Below are 15,185 nucleotides of genomic sequence, written 5' to 3' on the forward strand. Positions count from 1 at the left end.
GAGCAGCTATTGTGCAACTTTAGACCCCGTTTCTCGGGAGAGATATAAACAGATAGTTAAAAAATATATCGGACGTGATCCGTATTCTTTGAAAATGTCCGAATACACCACAGAAGTAAAGGATTTGCCTACTATCGAGGCTGTGGATATCACCAACTACTTGGTCCTCCAGACTTCTTACTACACTAGGCAGCAAATGAAAGCTTTCAAGAGTCTGGAGGCGTACAATGTTTTTGTCAGCGGGTGGGTCCACAACCTTGGAACAAAACGTCTCCGTGATGGATACAGTTTGGTGTTTGCAAGGGTGAGTGTTTGTTCTTATATTGCTTTATCTTAAACACGCTAACAGTTAGCGGTAGCGGCTTTAACGTCAACAAACATGCCACATCCTTAGGACTTCGTTAGAGTGACAGTTGTTTGTTTCAAGGTAAACCATTCTCAGAGGTCTAACGAGACACCTCTGAAGACTTGGGTAATTGCAAAGGAGGATGGAGAAGTGATTGCAGCTCATTGCAATTGTATGGCAGGGTTAGTAGCCTAATTAAGTAGGCTCAAATCCGGGCTCTCAGCCGTCTGTTGCATATCCAAAATCGCCTCTGCACATCGATGCTGTTCTGCCTTAAGCTTCATTCTTTTCTCTCGTTTGAGAACTGATTCCGATCTGGGTTTTCGTTCGTAGCCGAGATTGACCGTCGGAGCCCAGTCCTCCGACTCTTCGTCATCCAAAGCACTTGGGCAGCCTATAGTCCCAATCAAGTCAATATTAGACTACTAACTTAAAAGCACTAAGTAAACGAGAATGTAACGACAACCTAATGCTAATAAGTTCGTTTGCAAACATAACATTACCTCTGACGAAGTGGTCGCTGCAGACACGGGCATTGGCAGACTCTGCTCCTCCCGACTGTAAACGTAAATTTAAAATCCATTTTTTCCTACGTTTTTCGGTTAGAATTTTCCATTTTTCTCCTCTTCGTTGGGCTATTTTTGGTACCCTAAAATACCGTTTATCAGTTTCTCGGGTCGACCTACTGGAGCATCCGTAAACACAACAGGACATAGGCATTTTGCGTACTGTCTGTCTGTGATTTTGCGCTTATCTTTTTCACTTCCGACCGCCAGTCAAATTTCGCGCTTTACGTCGACGTCACGTCTACGTCAAATGAAACCTGGCTATTACCAAATACCCGCTTTCTTCATCTTCAGCCTCGCATATTCGCCTCTTCTGGCTGAAGTGGCACATTCAAGTTCTCTTTTCTTTTTAATTCTGCTGCCTGCATCCTGTCAACCATTTAGTCATATACGAGTAGACTGATACAGCTAACGTACGGTGACTAAACAACAGCTAGAACGGGCGTCCTGAAAAGGTGAAAGCATCTTCCTCAAGCAGCTGCTAAAACCTTTTTTCACTTAATAAAAGGGTGATTATTTTTGAGAAACGTAAATGAAGTGCTCTTTTTTTTCAATACTTGGAACCAAATTGCTTTTTTTTTTCCTTCTTTTTCTAGGAAACTTCACATTTATCTGTAAATTGTGTTGCGTGATGCAAAGCCACCTGAAGATGGTATTTACACAATAATCAGCGTCAATCAAGGAGTGCTGGACAAAGAGAACGTCAAAGTATTAAAAGTGCTGCGTAAAAAGACAGTATAAAATGTTGTGTGTGTGGTCTGAGGCACCAGATGTTAAGACTTTGGACATAACAGATGAAATAAACAGACACATCTCAGCCTCAATCATTAGATACCGTTTCACCCAAAACACACAGGAGTGCTTGATTTGTCCAAATTCATCCGGCTGCATGCTTGATTGCAATATTGTCATTCAAATAGCTCCATTTGCATCTTTTTTTTTGTGTCATCACCACCTTTAAAGGTTGGGGGTTTTTTTGGTTTTTTGTTTTGGCATCCAACTCAGACTCCGCCCCCGCTTCGGTCCACCGACACCGGTTCCCTCTGATCCAGAGTCTCCTCTGCAGTTTTCATCAGAATGGCCAGGCGGCTGTCCGACACGTGTCCCTTCTTCACGGCGCTCATCAGCTGCGGAGGGAACAGGAGAGAACAGAGTACGTGGCGTGTAGGACAACGGCGGGAAAGGTTAACCTGTCAAAGCGAGGCGGGCCGCTTTCCTCGGGCAGAAATAATTATCTGCAGGACGAGGAGGAAACCGCCTGCCTGGCAGTGAAAGGCTTTAGAGCTCACATCCCTGAGTTTGAGAGGCAGACGATGAAACCATTTTTAGTTTTCATGTGTTAAAGCTGAGCAAGGTGCGACTGTTTTAATGTGAAAATGAGGTCATGTAATCTTCTCCAACGGCAGGAAACAGGCAGCGATTTTAATGTTCTCTGACATGATTATATATTCTTCTCAATCTTAGTGTCAACAAATCGAGTGCAAAGCAATGTTTTAATAGTTAAGATGACGCGCTAAGAAAGTGCTGTCACTGTTTTTTCTTTTCTAAAAATTTAGACACGAAACACAAATATTTAAACTCCTTATATTAATTCTATTAAATTGGTTCAGGTCAAAGACGCCCTTATTTTAAGGACTTCATGTACTGCTAAGCAGCTTTATCTATGAAAACTTCATTAGGTAAACCTGTTTAACTGCTCATTAACAAAATATATAGAATAGAATAGAATATAATGCCTTTATTGTCACTATACAGTTGTACAATGAGATACAGAGCATCTCCTACTCAGTGTAAACATGCTGGGGGGGTACAGTTCTGCAGCGCTATGTACATATGGACAGTGGATATCTAATCACCCGATCACATGGCACTAACTCTGTGCATTTAGGCATGTAAACATTGTCAAGGTGGCCTCCTGAACTTCAAACTGTGCAACAGAATTGAGGAAAAAAAAGAGGATTTAAGTAACTTTAAATGTGGCATGGTTATTGGTATTTCAGAAGCTGCTGATCTGCTGGGATTTCCCACTCACGCAGTTCTAGTTTGTTTGTTTTTTATAGAGAATTGCTGTGAAAAAGAGAAAACATCCAGTGAGCAGCAGCTCTCTAGGTGAAAACACCTTGTTGAACCCTGAGGTCAGAGGAGAATGACTGGACTGCTGGGAGCTGGCAGGAAGGCAACATTAACTCAGATAAGCATTTGTTAGAACCAAAGTACGCAGAAGAGCATCTCTACAGCAGCAGAAGAACACACGGCTGCTGCTCCTGTTCCTTATCCACCACAGATAAAGTCACCTGGCTCAGCTTTAACACTTCTTGGACCTTTTTAGTTCATTTCCCACCTCCAGCCATAATTTTCGTTAACCGGAGAACTGGGTTAGGTTTTGTGTGAGGGTTAAAAGATCAATATCCTCCACACTACTTTGTGTTTGTTGTTCACATGGCGAATCAGGCGAGCAGAAACAAACGCACAGATACAGATGTCATCACAAAGGAGACAGAAGCTCTTTTCACTTTTAGCTTCTCTATTGTCCGAACATCGGCTCGTTTGCAGCAGAGATAGGTCGCTAACAAAGGTAGTCCTCTGTAATGGCTGTTCTCTGGACTCGAGTGAGAAAGTAATTTAGCGACAGACGGACGTGTGGGCTCCCCGGACACTCCTCAGGCCTCATTACACGAGTCGCTGACAGAGCCTCTCCTCTCTAATTACCTTCATTCGGCCTGACCTGCCGCTGCTTTAGACTTCACACTCTCGGCTTGCAGCAGCGGAAGTTTACTCACCTGTCAGGTGGACACAGGTCTTTCTTTTTTTCTCTCTCTCTCTCTCTTAACGACAGGATAATTTAAGTTCCAGCTCTCCTGCATGTATGAGGAGGAATATGCTGCTTTTATCAGGGTAAAAATACTGAAAATGACAGGCAAGAGAGGAGGAACTGAACCTTTGACTTTTGGTGACCTTACTATTAGAAAAACTGGATTTGTACACTTACAGGCTGAATTCATGTTAATTCCAGGCTCAATTTCCCACAAAAAAAAAACAAAAAAGAAAAAGGCTGAATCCGTGTGTGACAGATCACGCTCCTGAGGGCTTCCATTATCCAGCCTTTGCGTCCTCAGTCATGTTTGCTCTGCTGGTTTGAGAAGGGCAGGCACACTCACAGAGGTGTTGGGCATTAATGCTCCCTCTTATAAGACACACACCACACTGCATACTGTGCATGTGCGCATAAAGAAAATCATTCTTATTTGCCTTTTTTTTAAATTTGTTCTGGTATTTTTGATTTTCCTGTAAAGGTTTAAAATATAAATACAATAATATTTTAAGATTGTTTAAAGATTATTTAAATGTTCAGCTACATGCAGGAAATCATGTAGCTGAAATCTGCGATCCAAATATTTTTCAGTTTTTCCATGAATCTGCATTTTTTATTTTTGCAAATGAAAACAAATAAATTTGCATTATTACAGCCAGACACTTTTTTTATTCACTGCCTGCTAAAATCTAGAAAAAAAAAATAAATCCAGTCCACCACCGCATTTTGGATTTGTAAGCTGTAACTAAACCTTTAAGACGTGTTTCTATGTAACATCACCCGCCATTCCATTAGGTACACCTTGCTAGTACTGGGTCGAACTCGCTTTTGGCTTCATTCTTCATGGTGCAGATTCAAGAAGTTGCTGGAAACATTCCTCCGAGATTTTAGTCCTTGTTGACATAATAGCACCACACAGTTACTGCAGATTTGCAAATGAGAATCTTCCATTACACCGCATCCTAAAGCTGCTCTGCTGGACTGAAATCTGATAACTGGCTAATATAATGAAGTGACATGCTGTCCATTCGGAGTTGCTCTTCTGCATACCTTGACTGCAACCAAGGTATGCAGAAGAGCATACCTTGCATGCATTTAGGCATGAAGCACGTCTATATGCCCAAATCCTTTGAGTTGTTAAAAGGTGATTGGCTGATTGGACAGCTGTACCTAACAAAGTGGCCACTCAGAGCACGTAGCTCAAAGCTAGTTTAAGCATTTATTGTGCACAGCTGCTCCATTAACAGATCACAGATAACTGATGTCTGTCTTGTGCTTACAGATGCTAAAGAAGGCACTTAAAATTAAGCGCTGCTGATCATCTCTGTACTTAATGCCTACCTGCAGGAATTCATCAATTTCGACTTGTCCGTTCTTGTTGAGGTCCACCTCATTAAGGATTTCATGGAGCGCGTTTTCATCAATGTGCACATTGATGCTCTGCAGGGAAGGAGAAACACAGCACTCGGGATCAATGACATGCAGCTGCGGGTAACAAATATGTGAAGACTGAGAGAAAAAAACTCACCTGTAAAACTCGCTGGACGTCAACAGTGGTGATGAATCCTTTGCTCTCTTTGTCAAACTTATGGAAACGCTTCTTGTACCTGTCAGACACACGAGCAGTAACAGCCGATTTACAGCAGCGATATTAACAGACAACAACAACAGCAGTGGATCAAATACCGTCATGTTGATGTTGCGCATACAACACCATAACCAGCATTGGCCCAGGACCAACACTGGAACCACGACCCAAAAAACCCACATGGCCTCCAGTAACCACTACTTAAATTCTAGCTTTCGTTCCCTGGTTGGTGTTTGGGAATAAACATTTTTCCCTAGCGAGCAGTGGCTGTTAGAGGCTGTTATGCTTTCCTCAAAAGCGTGTTGACCTTCTAATTACTCGCTGGTTTGGAAATGCCTTTGAGGTGCAACAGCAACAGTTAGTAAGTTGTAACTACTACCATCTGCACTGAAATAAATAAGTATTTTCCCCAAACGGGATAAAAGAAGGCCTGACTTTCCTCCTTTCACCCACCACCTCACCCACCATTTATGACCTACTTATACTTTTTTATTTATACTTGGTCATCATTACCTGTCATATATCTATGACAGGTAATCTAAGATGTTTTCATATTACTTTTAAAAATAGAGGAGTTTTGGTATCACAGCTCTACCAGAGCCTTCAAAGAGTTTAAAAGGGCATTGCCTGAAACTGTTGCCAACTCTTCATCCAACCAGAGATCAGTACCAGAGACAGTATTTGGGTAACTGAGCCACAAACATGGTCCTTTATCCCTGAAAGCAGCAAGTTTTTCCAGAGCCTGAATGTCTGCTCCAGAATCTCTGAATCTGGTTCTGGGTCTATTAGCTGTGTAATCATCAGAGCCAGCAAGTCGAACAAAAAAATGTGAGGAGTTGTAGAGACAGACTGACCAAAGTTACAGTGGGGAGAAATATTCCCCTTATAGTAAAAATATGAGAGCGAACTTAAATATGATCAGGGTCATAAATTACTATAAAAATAATATTTTAAGATTATTTAAATACTTGCAGGAAATCCTGTAGTTGAAATTTGCTCTGTGCCCCACAGTAAGAACCACAGAGTCTGTGTGCCCCTCCATGGACATGTCTCCCCTGACCAATCACCGATCACCAAACCGGTCATGCTAAACGATGCTACAGACAGCACAACCTTCTCCACGGCTTTTCCAGACACTTTCACATCTGTCACGAGTTCAGGGTGAACCTGCTCTCGTCTGTGAAAAGCTCAGGGTGCCTGTGGTGGACCTGCCAATTCTGGTATTCCTTGGCAAATGCCAATCAGTCTCCACAGTGCCAGGCAGTGAGCACTGAGCCCACCAGAGGACAGCAGGCCCTCAGGTCACCCTCATGTAGTCTGTTTGTGATTGTTTGGTCAGCAACATTTAAACTAGTGACCTAATGGAAGTCATTTTGTAGCTCTCACAGTGCTCATCCTGTTCCTCCTAGCGTAAAGGAGCAGATATCGGTCCTGCTGATGGATTAAGGACCTTCTATGGCCCTGTCCAGCTCCCCTACAGTAACTGCCTGTGTGTTCCTGAGACACAACAAACCTTCTGACAATGGCACGTATTGATGTGCCATCCTGGAGGAGTTGGACTACCTGTGCAACCTCTGTAGGGTCAGGTATCGTCTCATGCTAGCAGTAGTGACACAGAGACTGGCCAAATGCAAAACTAGTAAAAAACAGAAAAAGTGAAGAGGGAAAAATGTGTCCCCTCCAGCTGCAAATCATTCCTTTGTTGGGGTTTGTCTCATTGTCACACGTCTACTGGACTTGTTGTTCATTTCATTAACACCAAAGCAACTGAAACTCATTAACAAGCCCCTCTGACACTTAAATGACCAGAACAACATCCCAGAGATTTAACTGACTGGATGGTATACTCTCATTAAAGTGTCCCTTTAATTTTTTGAGTAGTCTATAACTGATATGGAACATGATTAAGAAAGAAAAAAAAAATGCATAAATCAATCAGGAAACTTAAATTAACTATCTGACGTTTTCAAAAGCACTACCTGGCTACTTCATGGTTGTCCAGGTTAATCTCAGACGTCTTGGTTATTTGCTCAGAGCGAGACCTGTAGCCCATCTCATGGTACAGGAACTTCCTCGCTGCCTCAAGTTCCTCCTGGATTTAAAGAAAAAAAAAAGTGAGCCCACACTAATCAGCAGAGTCATTTTCTCCTTAATCAGAACAAACAGATTCACACATACACCCTCTGTAACTCAGGTTATAACATTAAATGAGGCATCTAATGTCTAATGAGGTCACTACAATGTGTGTCAACGGCTAAAATGTTTCTTTTTCTCCAGCTTGCTACATGTCACTCATACAAGCTGCTGTCTCAAAATGCACAGCTCGATGTTAGTTTACCTGATTCATCAGATCTTTTAGCTCTAAACAAACCTCAAAACACTGGAAAACATCTGGTTTTCCAAAACTCAAAATAACATCTTCAAAAGTCTCTTTGTGTCTGACCACCACATCAAATCTAAAGAAAGTCTGTCGCTGTCACATGACAGTGACAGTGAGGAGAAATTATTTATTATGGCTGCACAACTTCCACCCATCCTACAAGTGAGACTCTCTAATCTGTGTTTTCTAATCTGTGTTTTCTAACTCCTGGGCCCTATTTCAGGAAGCCGGTTTAGTGCAAACTCTGAGTAAGTATACCCTGAGTTAACGAAAACTCTGGTTTTTCGGTTTCACAAAGCGAGTTTAGATTAATTCTGAGTGAGTTACTATGACGACACACTCCGTGAAGCTAACCTGCCCCCTAGCAGGTTTACTTCAACTAACCCTGACTTTCTCCGCCTCTTTGTCGGAAACCTGACTGTAGGAAGTGTCAGACATGGCGTGTCCCTTCCTTGAAGAGCCAGTAGATGTTGAAGCCCAAATTCTCCGCAGAGCTCTCCGCCGGGAGAGAGTGATTAGAGCGCGTTTGGACATTTTATCATTTCCTGATGATTTTCTGTGTGAACGTTACCGTTTTTCAGCACAATCTATAATTTATTTGAATAACATCCTCAGGCCTAATATTGCTCATGTGACACATCGCGGACATTCTCTCAGTTCTGTACATATTATTTGTATTGCACTTCGGGTTTTTTGCAAACGGGAGCTTTCTGTATAATATTGGTGACGCTGAGCACGTTTCCAAGGCTACCGTCTGTCGGGCAGTCAGGAATGTTACAGTTGCACTGAAACGTCTCCTGTACTCGTTTGTGGTGTTCCCCGGTCATAGACCCACAAGATTTATCAAAGAGGGATGCCACAAAATTGCAGGTAGCAGGATGAACAAAACTTAATTCATGATGTGGTGATACTTGAACTACTACTTAAATTTTACATTTATTCTCACGGTTCCCAGGCGTGATTGGCTGTATAGATGGCACTCACATTCCAATCATTGCTCCTTCAGTAAATGAAGGAGACTATGTGAACAGGAAGTCTTTCCACAGCATTAATGTGCAGGTACATAGTTCCCTGTAGCATTTCAAACTAACAAATTATTTCATTATAGTAATGGATGCTAATTTGTGTTCTCTGCACTGTGAAGATCATATGTGATGCTGCCAACATTATCACAAATGTGGAAGCCAACTGCTCAGCCTCTGTGAGTGGTGGTGGTGGAGGACCCCCACCTGTTTTTCGGGCCTCCGCTTTTTTTCTGTTGGCTATAACGGGTCACATTTGAGCATACAGAGTAAGCAAATATGTACTTGTAATGTGCTCAGATAATTTCAATAAGTGCTTACAGAAAGAAAATTAATGTAGCCTCTAACTGCAATTGATTTACATCGGACAAACAGACCAAGCACTATGGCTCATAATACAATTACACCTTACCTGTTTGGACTATATTTTTATATTTCATTTTTACTTGCTGCCAGGAACGTTTGGGGCCTGTTGGGTTGCACCTGCGCACACGTCACATCACAAAATAAAATGTATAAAATAAAAAATGAAATATAATAAATAACGTGTTAAATGGGTGGAAATCCCTAGATCAATGTTTAAATTAACACTCACGCATTGACTCTGTCGGCTATGTTTTGCCATGCATGCTCCCTTTCTTTTGCAGCTGAGGCTGTGTTACTTTTTTTCTGCAAAATTTGCATGTTATCGGCATATGCTGCCATCAGAATTTCGGCCTCAAGCGCTGTAAAATACATTGACCGCGCCTTCTTTCCCTCCGTCTCCATGGTGACTCGCTTAATCTGTGCTCCACTAATCAGGGCTTTATGTATCCTCGTGCGCGCGCTTAATTTGGGGTTAAAGCAACTCCGCGTTGACTGAACTAATTGTTATCAGCCTTTCTGAAACCGAATATTCCGAGTTGGACAGTTCGGGGTTACTCAACCCTGAGTATCGTTTTTCACTCTGAGTTTTCTAAACCGGCTTCCTGAAATAGGGCCCTGGACTACGCTGATTAAAATCTCTCAATCACAGACAAAGAATTACCAATAACAAATTTTGGGGTGATGTTACAGGTTTTTTTTTTTGGGAAAACTGATCATTGGAGCTGCAGTACTGTGAAAAAGTATCTTCCACCTTCTTGATCAATCAAATCAAACAAATTTAATACTAGAAGTTAGTAAGTCTGAGTAAATACAAACTGCAGCTTTTACATTTATTCCATGAAAAACTGTAATTTAAAAAAGGGATCATCAAGATGTTTTTGGTAAATGTGAGACGAGCATTTGTGATCTTTTTGGTCAGCAGTGGTTTTCTCCTTGAACTCTCCCATGGACGCCGTTTTTGCCCAGTCTCTTTCTTATTGTTGAATCATGAACTCTGACCTTAACTGAGACAAGTGAGTTAGATGTTCTTTTGCGGCCTCTTGGATGAGTCATCGAAGCTCTTGGAGTAATTTTGGTTGGCTGGTCACTCCTGGGAAGCTTCACCACTGTTCCAAGTTTCCTTCAATTGTGGATAATGTCTCTCACTGTGGTTCACTGAAGTTCCTGAGCCTCAGAAATGGCTTTGTAACCTTTTCCAGACTGATAGATGTCACTGACTTTGTTTCTCAGCTGCTCCTTTAGATCGTGATGTGCTGTGTTGGTGTTTGAGATCTTTTAGCTTCACTTTGTCACACATTTTCTATTTAAGTGATTTCTTGATTCAACACGTCTGGCAGTAATCAGGCCTTAGTGTAGCTGAAGAAACTGAAGTCAGGGTTCCAAAAAATGTGGTTAATACATTTAATTCATGATGTACTTCTTCACACAGGCCCAGGTGAGTTTGGATAGGGTTTCTCCCTTAATAAATGAAATCTTCATTTAAAAACTGCATTTTTGTATTTACTCTGGTTATCTTTGCCTAACATTAAATTTTGTTTGATGATCTGAAACATTTCAGTGTGACAAATATGCAAAAAAACACAAACAAACAAAAAACCATGAAGAAAGCAGACACTTTTTCACAACAATGTAACTGAAAGCTTTTACACAAGGAAAACCAGAAACCAGATTGTTTGGTGCATGATTAACCGAGTTGTTTATGAGCTATTCTCCCACTACTTCTGCTGGTTAACAATAAAGGCCTAAAATAGCTCAACTTTCATGCATGCACAGAGCCTCCTCTATGAAAGAGCAAAGGGTGTGGACATTTCCATTGTACTCTGATCAAAAACGAATCCCTGCCCCGACTTGAGAAACCCACCAGGGATTAAAGCTTTATGCAGAAGCCAGGGGAATAAAACAAGTGTAATCCCATCAGTGCACATCCTTTTAACCTGCAGACATGCACCTCAGGATGCTGGTGACAGTTTTAGAAATAGAGTTAGGTTATGTTTTAACCATAAGCACACTTTCAGTAGTAGATGTGGGCCTTATATTTCCTTTTATTTATGTCTGTGAAGACATTCTCATCCAAGAAGCTTCTCGGATGAGAGGTGAAACGTCTTCAAGCAACTTAAAGAAGTCCAGACGCTTTTCTTTGCAAGCTCCTTTGACTACGATGACCTGGAGGACTGAGAACCTTCACAGACATATTGCCGTGCATATTTTTTTAATAAGCCTCTCTATGTGGACAACAGAGATTCTGTAAATCTAACCATACCAAACGGTGACCTGGTGAATGTTAAAGGGTTAAAAACATCAAGTGTTGTAAAGCCGTACCGTCCTCTTCTCCTGACTCCAGTCCAGTTCTTTGCCCATGATCTGGACGATACGTGGGAGCGCCTCATCAGCCGCCTGCACATTCAGGAAGCCCAGGCGAGTTCGCCGGGCGATGACATCGATGGCGGTGCAGGCGTACTCCTTAATCGCATATAGCACCTGAAAAAGACGAGAAGCTCTCAGACACTCTTCAGACACACAGCTGGAACTTTAACCGTTTACACAACAGTCCCACTTTACCTCGCTCTCGATGTACGGGAATTCAGACACCAATCTTTTCCCGACGATCGGCCATCTCTGCCCGGTGACCTGAGCCATTTTGGCAACGTCGAATGCCCTTCCCCCATACGTGGAGGCCAGGTGTTGAGCGACCTGTGCCAGAGAAAGATATAAATACTTACTTAAATACATAGATTTTATATTAATTTATGTTAATAATAATGCTAATCAGAGGTTTTCTGCCCTGAAAACATGTTTAGGAATTTATACCAAAGCAAAATCACCAGGACTGTGATAAAACACCATTACTCAAATACTCAAACAATTATCAAAGGTCATAAATTACAGGGACATGCATAAACAGTAAGGTGAAACTAAAGCAAAAAGACTGCCTGAATTTGTGTAGTCAACCCACAAACACACAATTTAAACTGTGTTAATAACAGTATTAAATTATTGGATAATCAGAAGCACTTATTAGAAGTTTATTGACTGTTTAGTTACATCGAAACATGTGACCCACCTGTTATTCACTGATAAAACTTTTATTAAAATGAATACATTATTCACTCATTAGGAACTTTTTTTTGTTTTGTTTTGTTTTTTTCTTACATCTGCTAGAACAAAGTCTCATCATGGTCTATAATTTGATTTTCCTAAATATATCATTTACACTAAACTGCTTTTTATATCTAAACGTTTTTACCATCCTTGTCATAGGAGCTTTTATATAAAGTCATTAGCTGATCTGAGAAATACATAAGCAGCATCAGTAGAAATATTACAAGTCATTTCCTACATGAGGAAAAAAAGACCGACACCTCTTATACTGACTGATTAACTCATTCACTGCCAGCCATTGGCAGTGAATGAGTTAAACCCATTGACTCATTCACTGCAATTGACGGCTGTAGACGTCAATGGCAGTGAATGAGTTAATACATTTGTAAACAGAGTTTGACAGTATATCATACTTTCACATGGCTACTCCCGCTGTTTCCCTCCACTGTTAATGGCATATTGCTATAACGGTTAAATAATAGGGGGGGGGGGGGGGGGGGGCTGTGCTAAAATATTTCTATAGAGAAAGATGTTGAACATCCTACTCCAACTTAAGAATTACAGGTGTGACGCCAGCTTATTTGGGTTTTTCCAAATAAGCTGAATTCAGTGTGTGTATAATAAGTGTGTGAATGTATAATTCCTGTTATCCCTCCTACAACATATAAGTCCATTATTCTGAAAATCTATTTGCTCTTGGTTAGTTTTTCCCAGCTGCCAGTGAAATAATGAGCAATAATGGCACAAGTCTGAATAAGTAAATAGATACATTTAAAAATAAATGTACAAAATGAATGTTTGAATGTAGACAGAGAAATAAATCCAAGTTAAAATACAGAAATAATTAGATAGCTACATAAATTCATGTGGAGAAATAATATACAAATGCAAAAACAGAACAATTAATTAATTAATATCTACTACCTAAATAACTTTCAAATAATGACCGAGTATAAATGAAGATAAATGTAAAAATAAATAAATCATTAAGTAAATGTTGAAGTATATATGATGCAAAATAGAGAATTAATTAGATTAATGTAAAACTATGGAAATTGATTTGCAGAACTAAAAACATAATATAAAAACTGAGTGAATACACTAAATAAATACATTATATAGATTAAATACATTAAATTTATCTATAAATTAATGTTGTAAACTAAAACTAAACTAAATAACTGTAGTAAAACTGAGCATAAATACATAAATAAATACATGAATTGTGAAATACAAAAAAATATAGAAAATGTAGAATAAAAATTAAAAATATCAAATGTAGAAAAACAGCTGTAGCCTTAATTAAAATTTGAATAGTATGTATAGAAATTATTTTTCAATTCCCTCCCCGAATAAATGTTTGTATTTACTTAATTTATTGATTAATTTATTTAGAATTATTTAGTTTTCTGTCCTCTTTAACAGCATGTTTTTAAAAAAGGTCAGAAAATAACTGTTAGATTAACTGTTAAATTGTCTGTTGTGTTTAACCAACAGCCCAAAAAACATAGTTTTAATACAAAATTAGAAAAACACCCTGATATTAACAGACTCAGCACTGTCCATCAATCAAATATTCCACTTTTAAACTGAAGACTGATTTTAACAGACGTTACACACAATTAAAGAGTTAAACAATAAAAAGCTTCTGCTTTTAAACGCATGTTTAAGTCCTTTCACTACAGTTTAAATTATGTAAACTTGCAGCTGCTGGTATTCAGATGATCGATTTCACCTCTTCTGAGTTAAACGACAAACGATAACGCCGCTTTGTCAATGAGGTGTCACATGTTTACAGAACACAACAGGTTATTTGCTATTCAGATCGTTGGCCTGCTGATCGTGTGAAAGGGCAAACGCTGTCCAAATACCAACAGTGACCTTTTAGGAATATTTCAGAGAACAACCAGAACAACCAGAGCTGAGGCCCCTAATGAGGAGTACGTTTACTGCAGGCACTCAGCGCAGGACTCCTTTTTCCTTATGAAACTATGTTCTACTGCGCTTAATGAAAACGAGCAGGCTAATTATCAGAAAGACGCTGCAAAGCTGATGTGAGTCGATGTGCCTTTCCTTAATGCCACTGGTAAATTGGACAGCACACAGTGCGTTCTAACGCGTGTCCAGTCTTTTGTGTAGTGGAAATGTCAGCTTTGTTACAGCAGCAGCTTTAATGTCAGCATCTGGTGGAGAAGACACCGAATGTGTCTGCGAGAGCTGCGGTTACAGCTCGGTTTGTACACGGCTGTGTCAGCCAGTGTGTACAGTAGCTACGCACTCCCAAACTTTTCTTAATGAAGCAGTAATCTCATTGATTGGTCTGAAAACAAACCTGGAAGATGTGGCTTTAAATATAAACCGTCATTTATCTCAGTGGCAGAGAGATCCAGACTTTCACATTAAAGTCAGACACTTATTTGTACACTCACCAGCCACTTCATTAGGTATACTTTTTTAACTGCTCATTAACACAAACATCCAGTCTGCCAATTACATGGAGGCAACTGAGTGTATTTAGGAATCTGGACATTATCAAGATGATGAGCTACGTTCAAAAAGCATCAGAAAGAGGAAGAAGACGGTGATTTAAGCAACTTTAAACAATGCAGGGTTGATGGACTGTGTATTTCAGAAGCTGCTGATATGCTGGGAGTTTCCCCACACGACCATCTCTAGAGTTCTAGAACAATCTGAAAAAGAGAAAATAGTCTGTGAGCTTCACTAATCTGGGTGAAAACGATGCTAGAGGTCAGAGGAGAATGCTCAGCCCGCTTCGAGCTGATAGGAAGACAACAGTAACACAAATAACCACTTGTTACAACCAAGCTATGCAGAGGAGTGTGGTCTTCTGCTGCTGATGCTGATGCGTCTCATCAGCAGCAGAACGGGTGACACGTCTGTCAACTACAAACAGGAAACTGAGGCTACAGTACACATGAGCTCACTAATTAGACAATCGAAGGCGGGAAAAAGGAACTGGTGAATGTTTCCCTGACCTCTAGTTCT

At 40.4% G+C, this 15,185-nt stretch overlaps 1 protein-coding gene across 3 annotated transcripts in view; it reads right to left on the reverse strand.

Annotated features, from left to right (window-relative positions):
* Positions 1-300: 300 nt before the first annotated feature.
* The window catches only part of LOC146642014 (glycerol-3-phosphate dehydrogenase, mitochondrial-like), a 37,769-nt gene continuing 22,884 nt past the window's right edge, over positions 301-15,185 (reverse strand). For 2 of the 3 annotated variants that reach the window (XR_014909555.1, XR_014909554.1), the window contains 7 exons: positions 11,640-11,771; positions 11,400-11,558; positions 7,292-7,404; positions 5,253-5,331; positions 5,066-5,164; positions 850-2,039; positions 301-740 (listed from right to left, as the gene is read on the reverse strand). Coding sequence is in view for 1 of the 3 variants with exons in the window: in XM_085397608.1 (XP_085253734.1) it covers positions 1,914-2,039; positions 5,066-5,164; positions 5,253-5,331; positions 7,292-7,404; positions 11,400-11,558; positions 11,640-11,771 (708 nt within the window). In the remaining 2 variants the exon portion in view is untranslated. Of the gene's footprint in view, positions 2,040-5,065; positions 5,165-5,252; positions 5,332-7,291; positions 7,405-11,399; positions 11,559-11,639; positions 11,772-15,185 lie in introns of all 3 variants that reach the window. The other variant, XM_085397608.1, reaches the window with a different exon arrangement.

This window comes from Rhamphochromis longiceps, linkage group LG23 (genome assembly GCF_057381845.1).
Source record: "Rhamphochromis longiceps isolate RC_006_pf linkage group LG23, R_longiceps_female_GT1.1, whole genome shotgun sequence".
NCBI classification, from domain to species: domain Eukaryota; kingdom Metazoa; phylum Chordata; class Actinopteri; order Cichliformes; family Cichlidae; genus Rhamphochromis; species Rhamphochromis longiceps.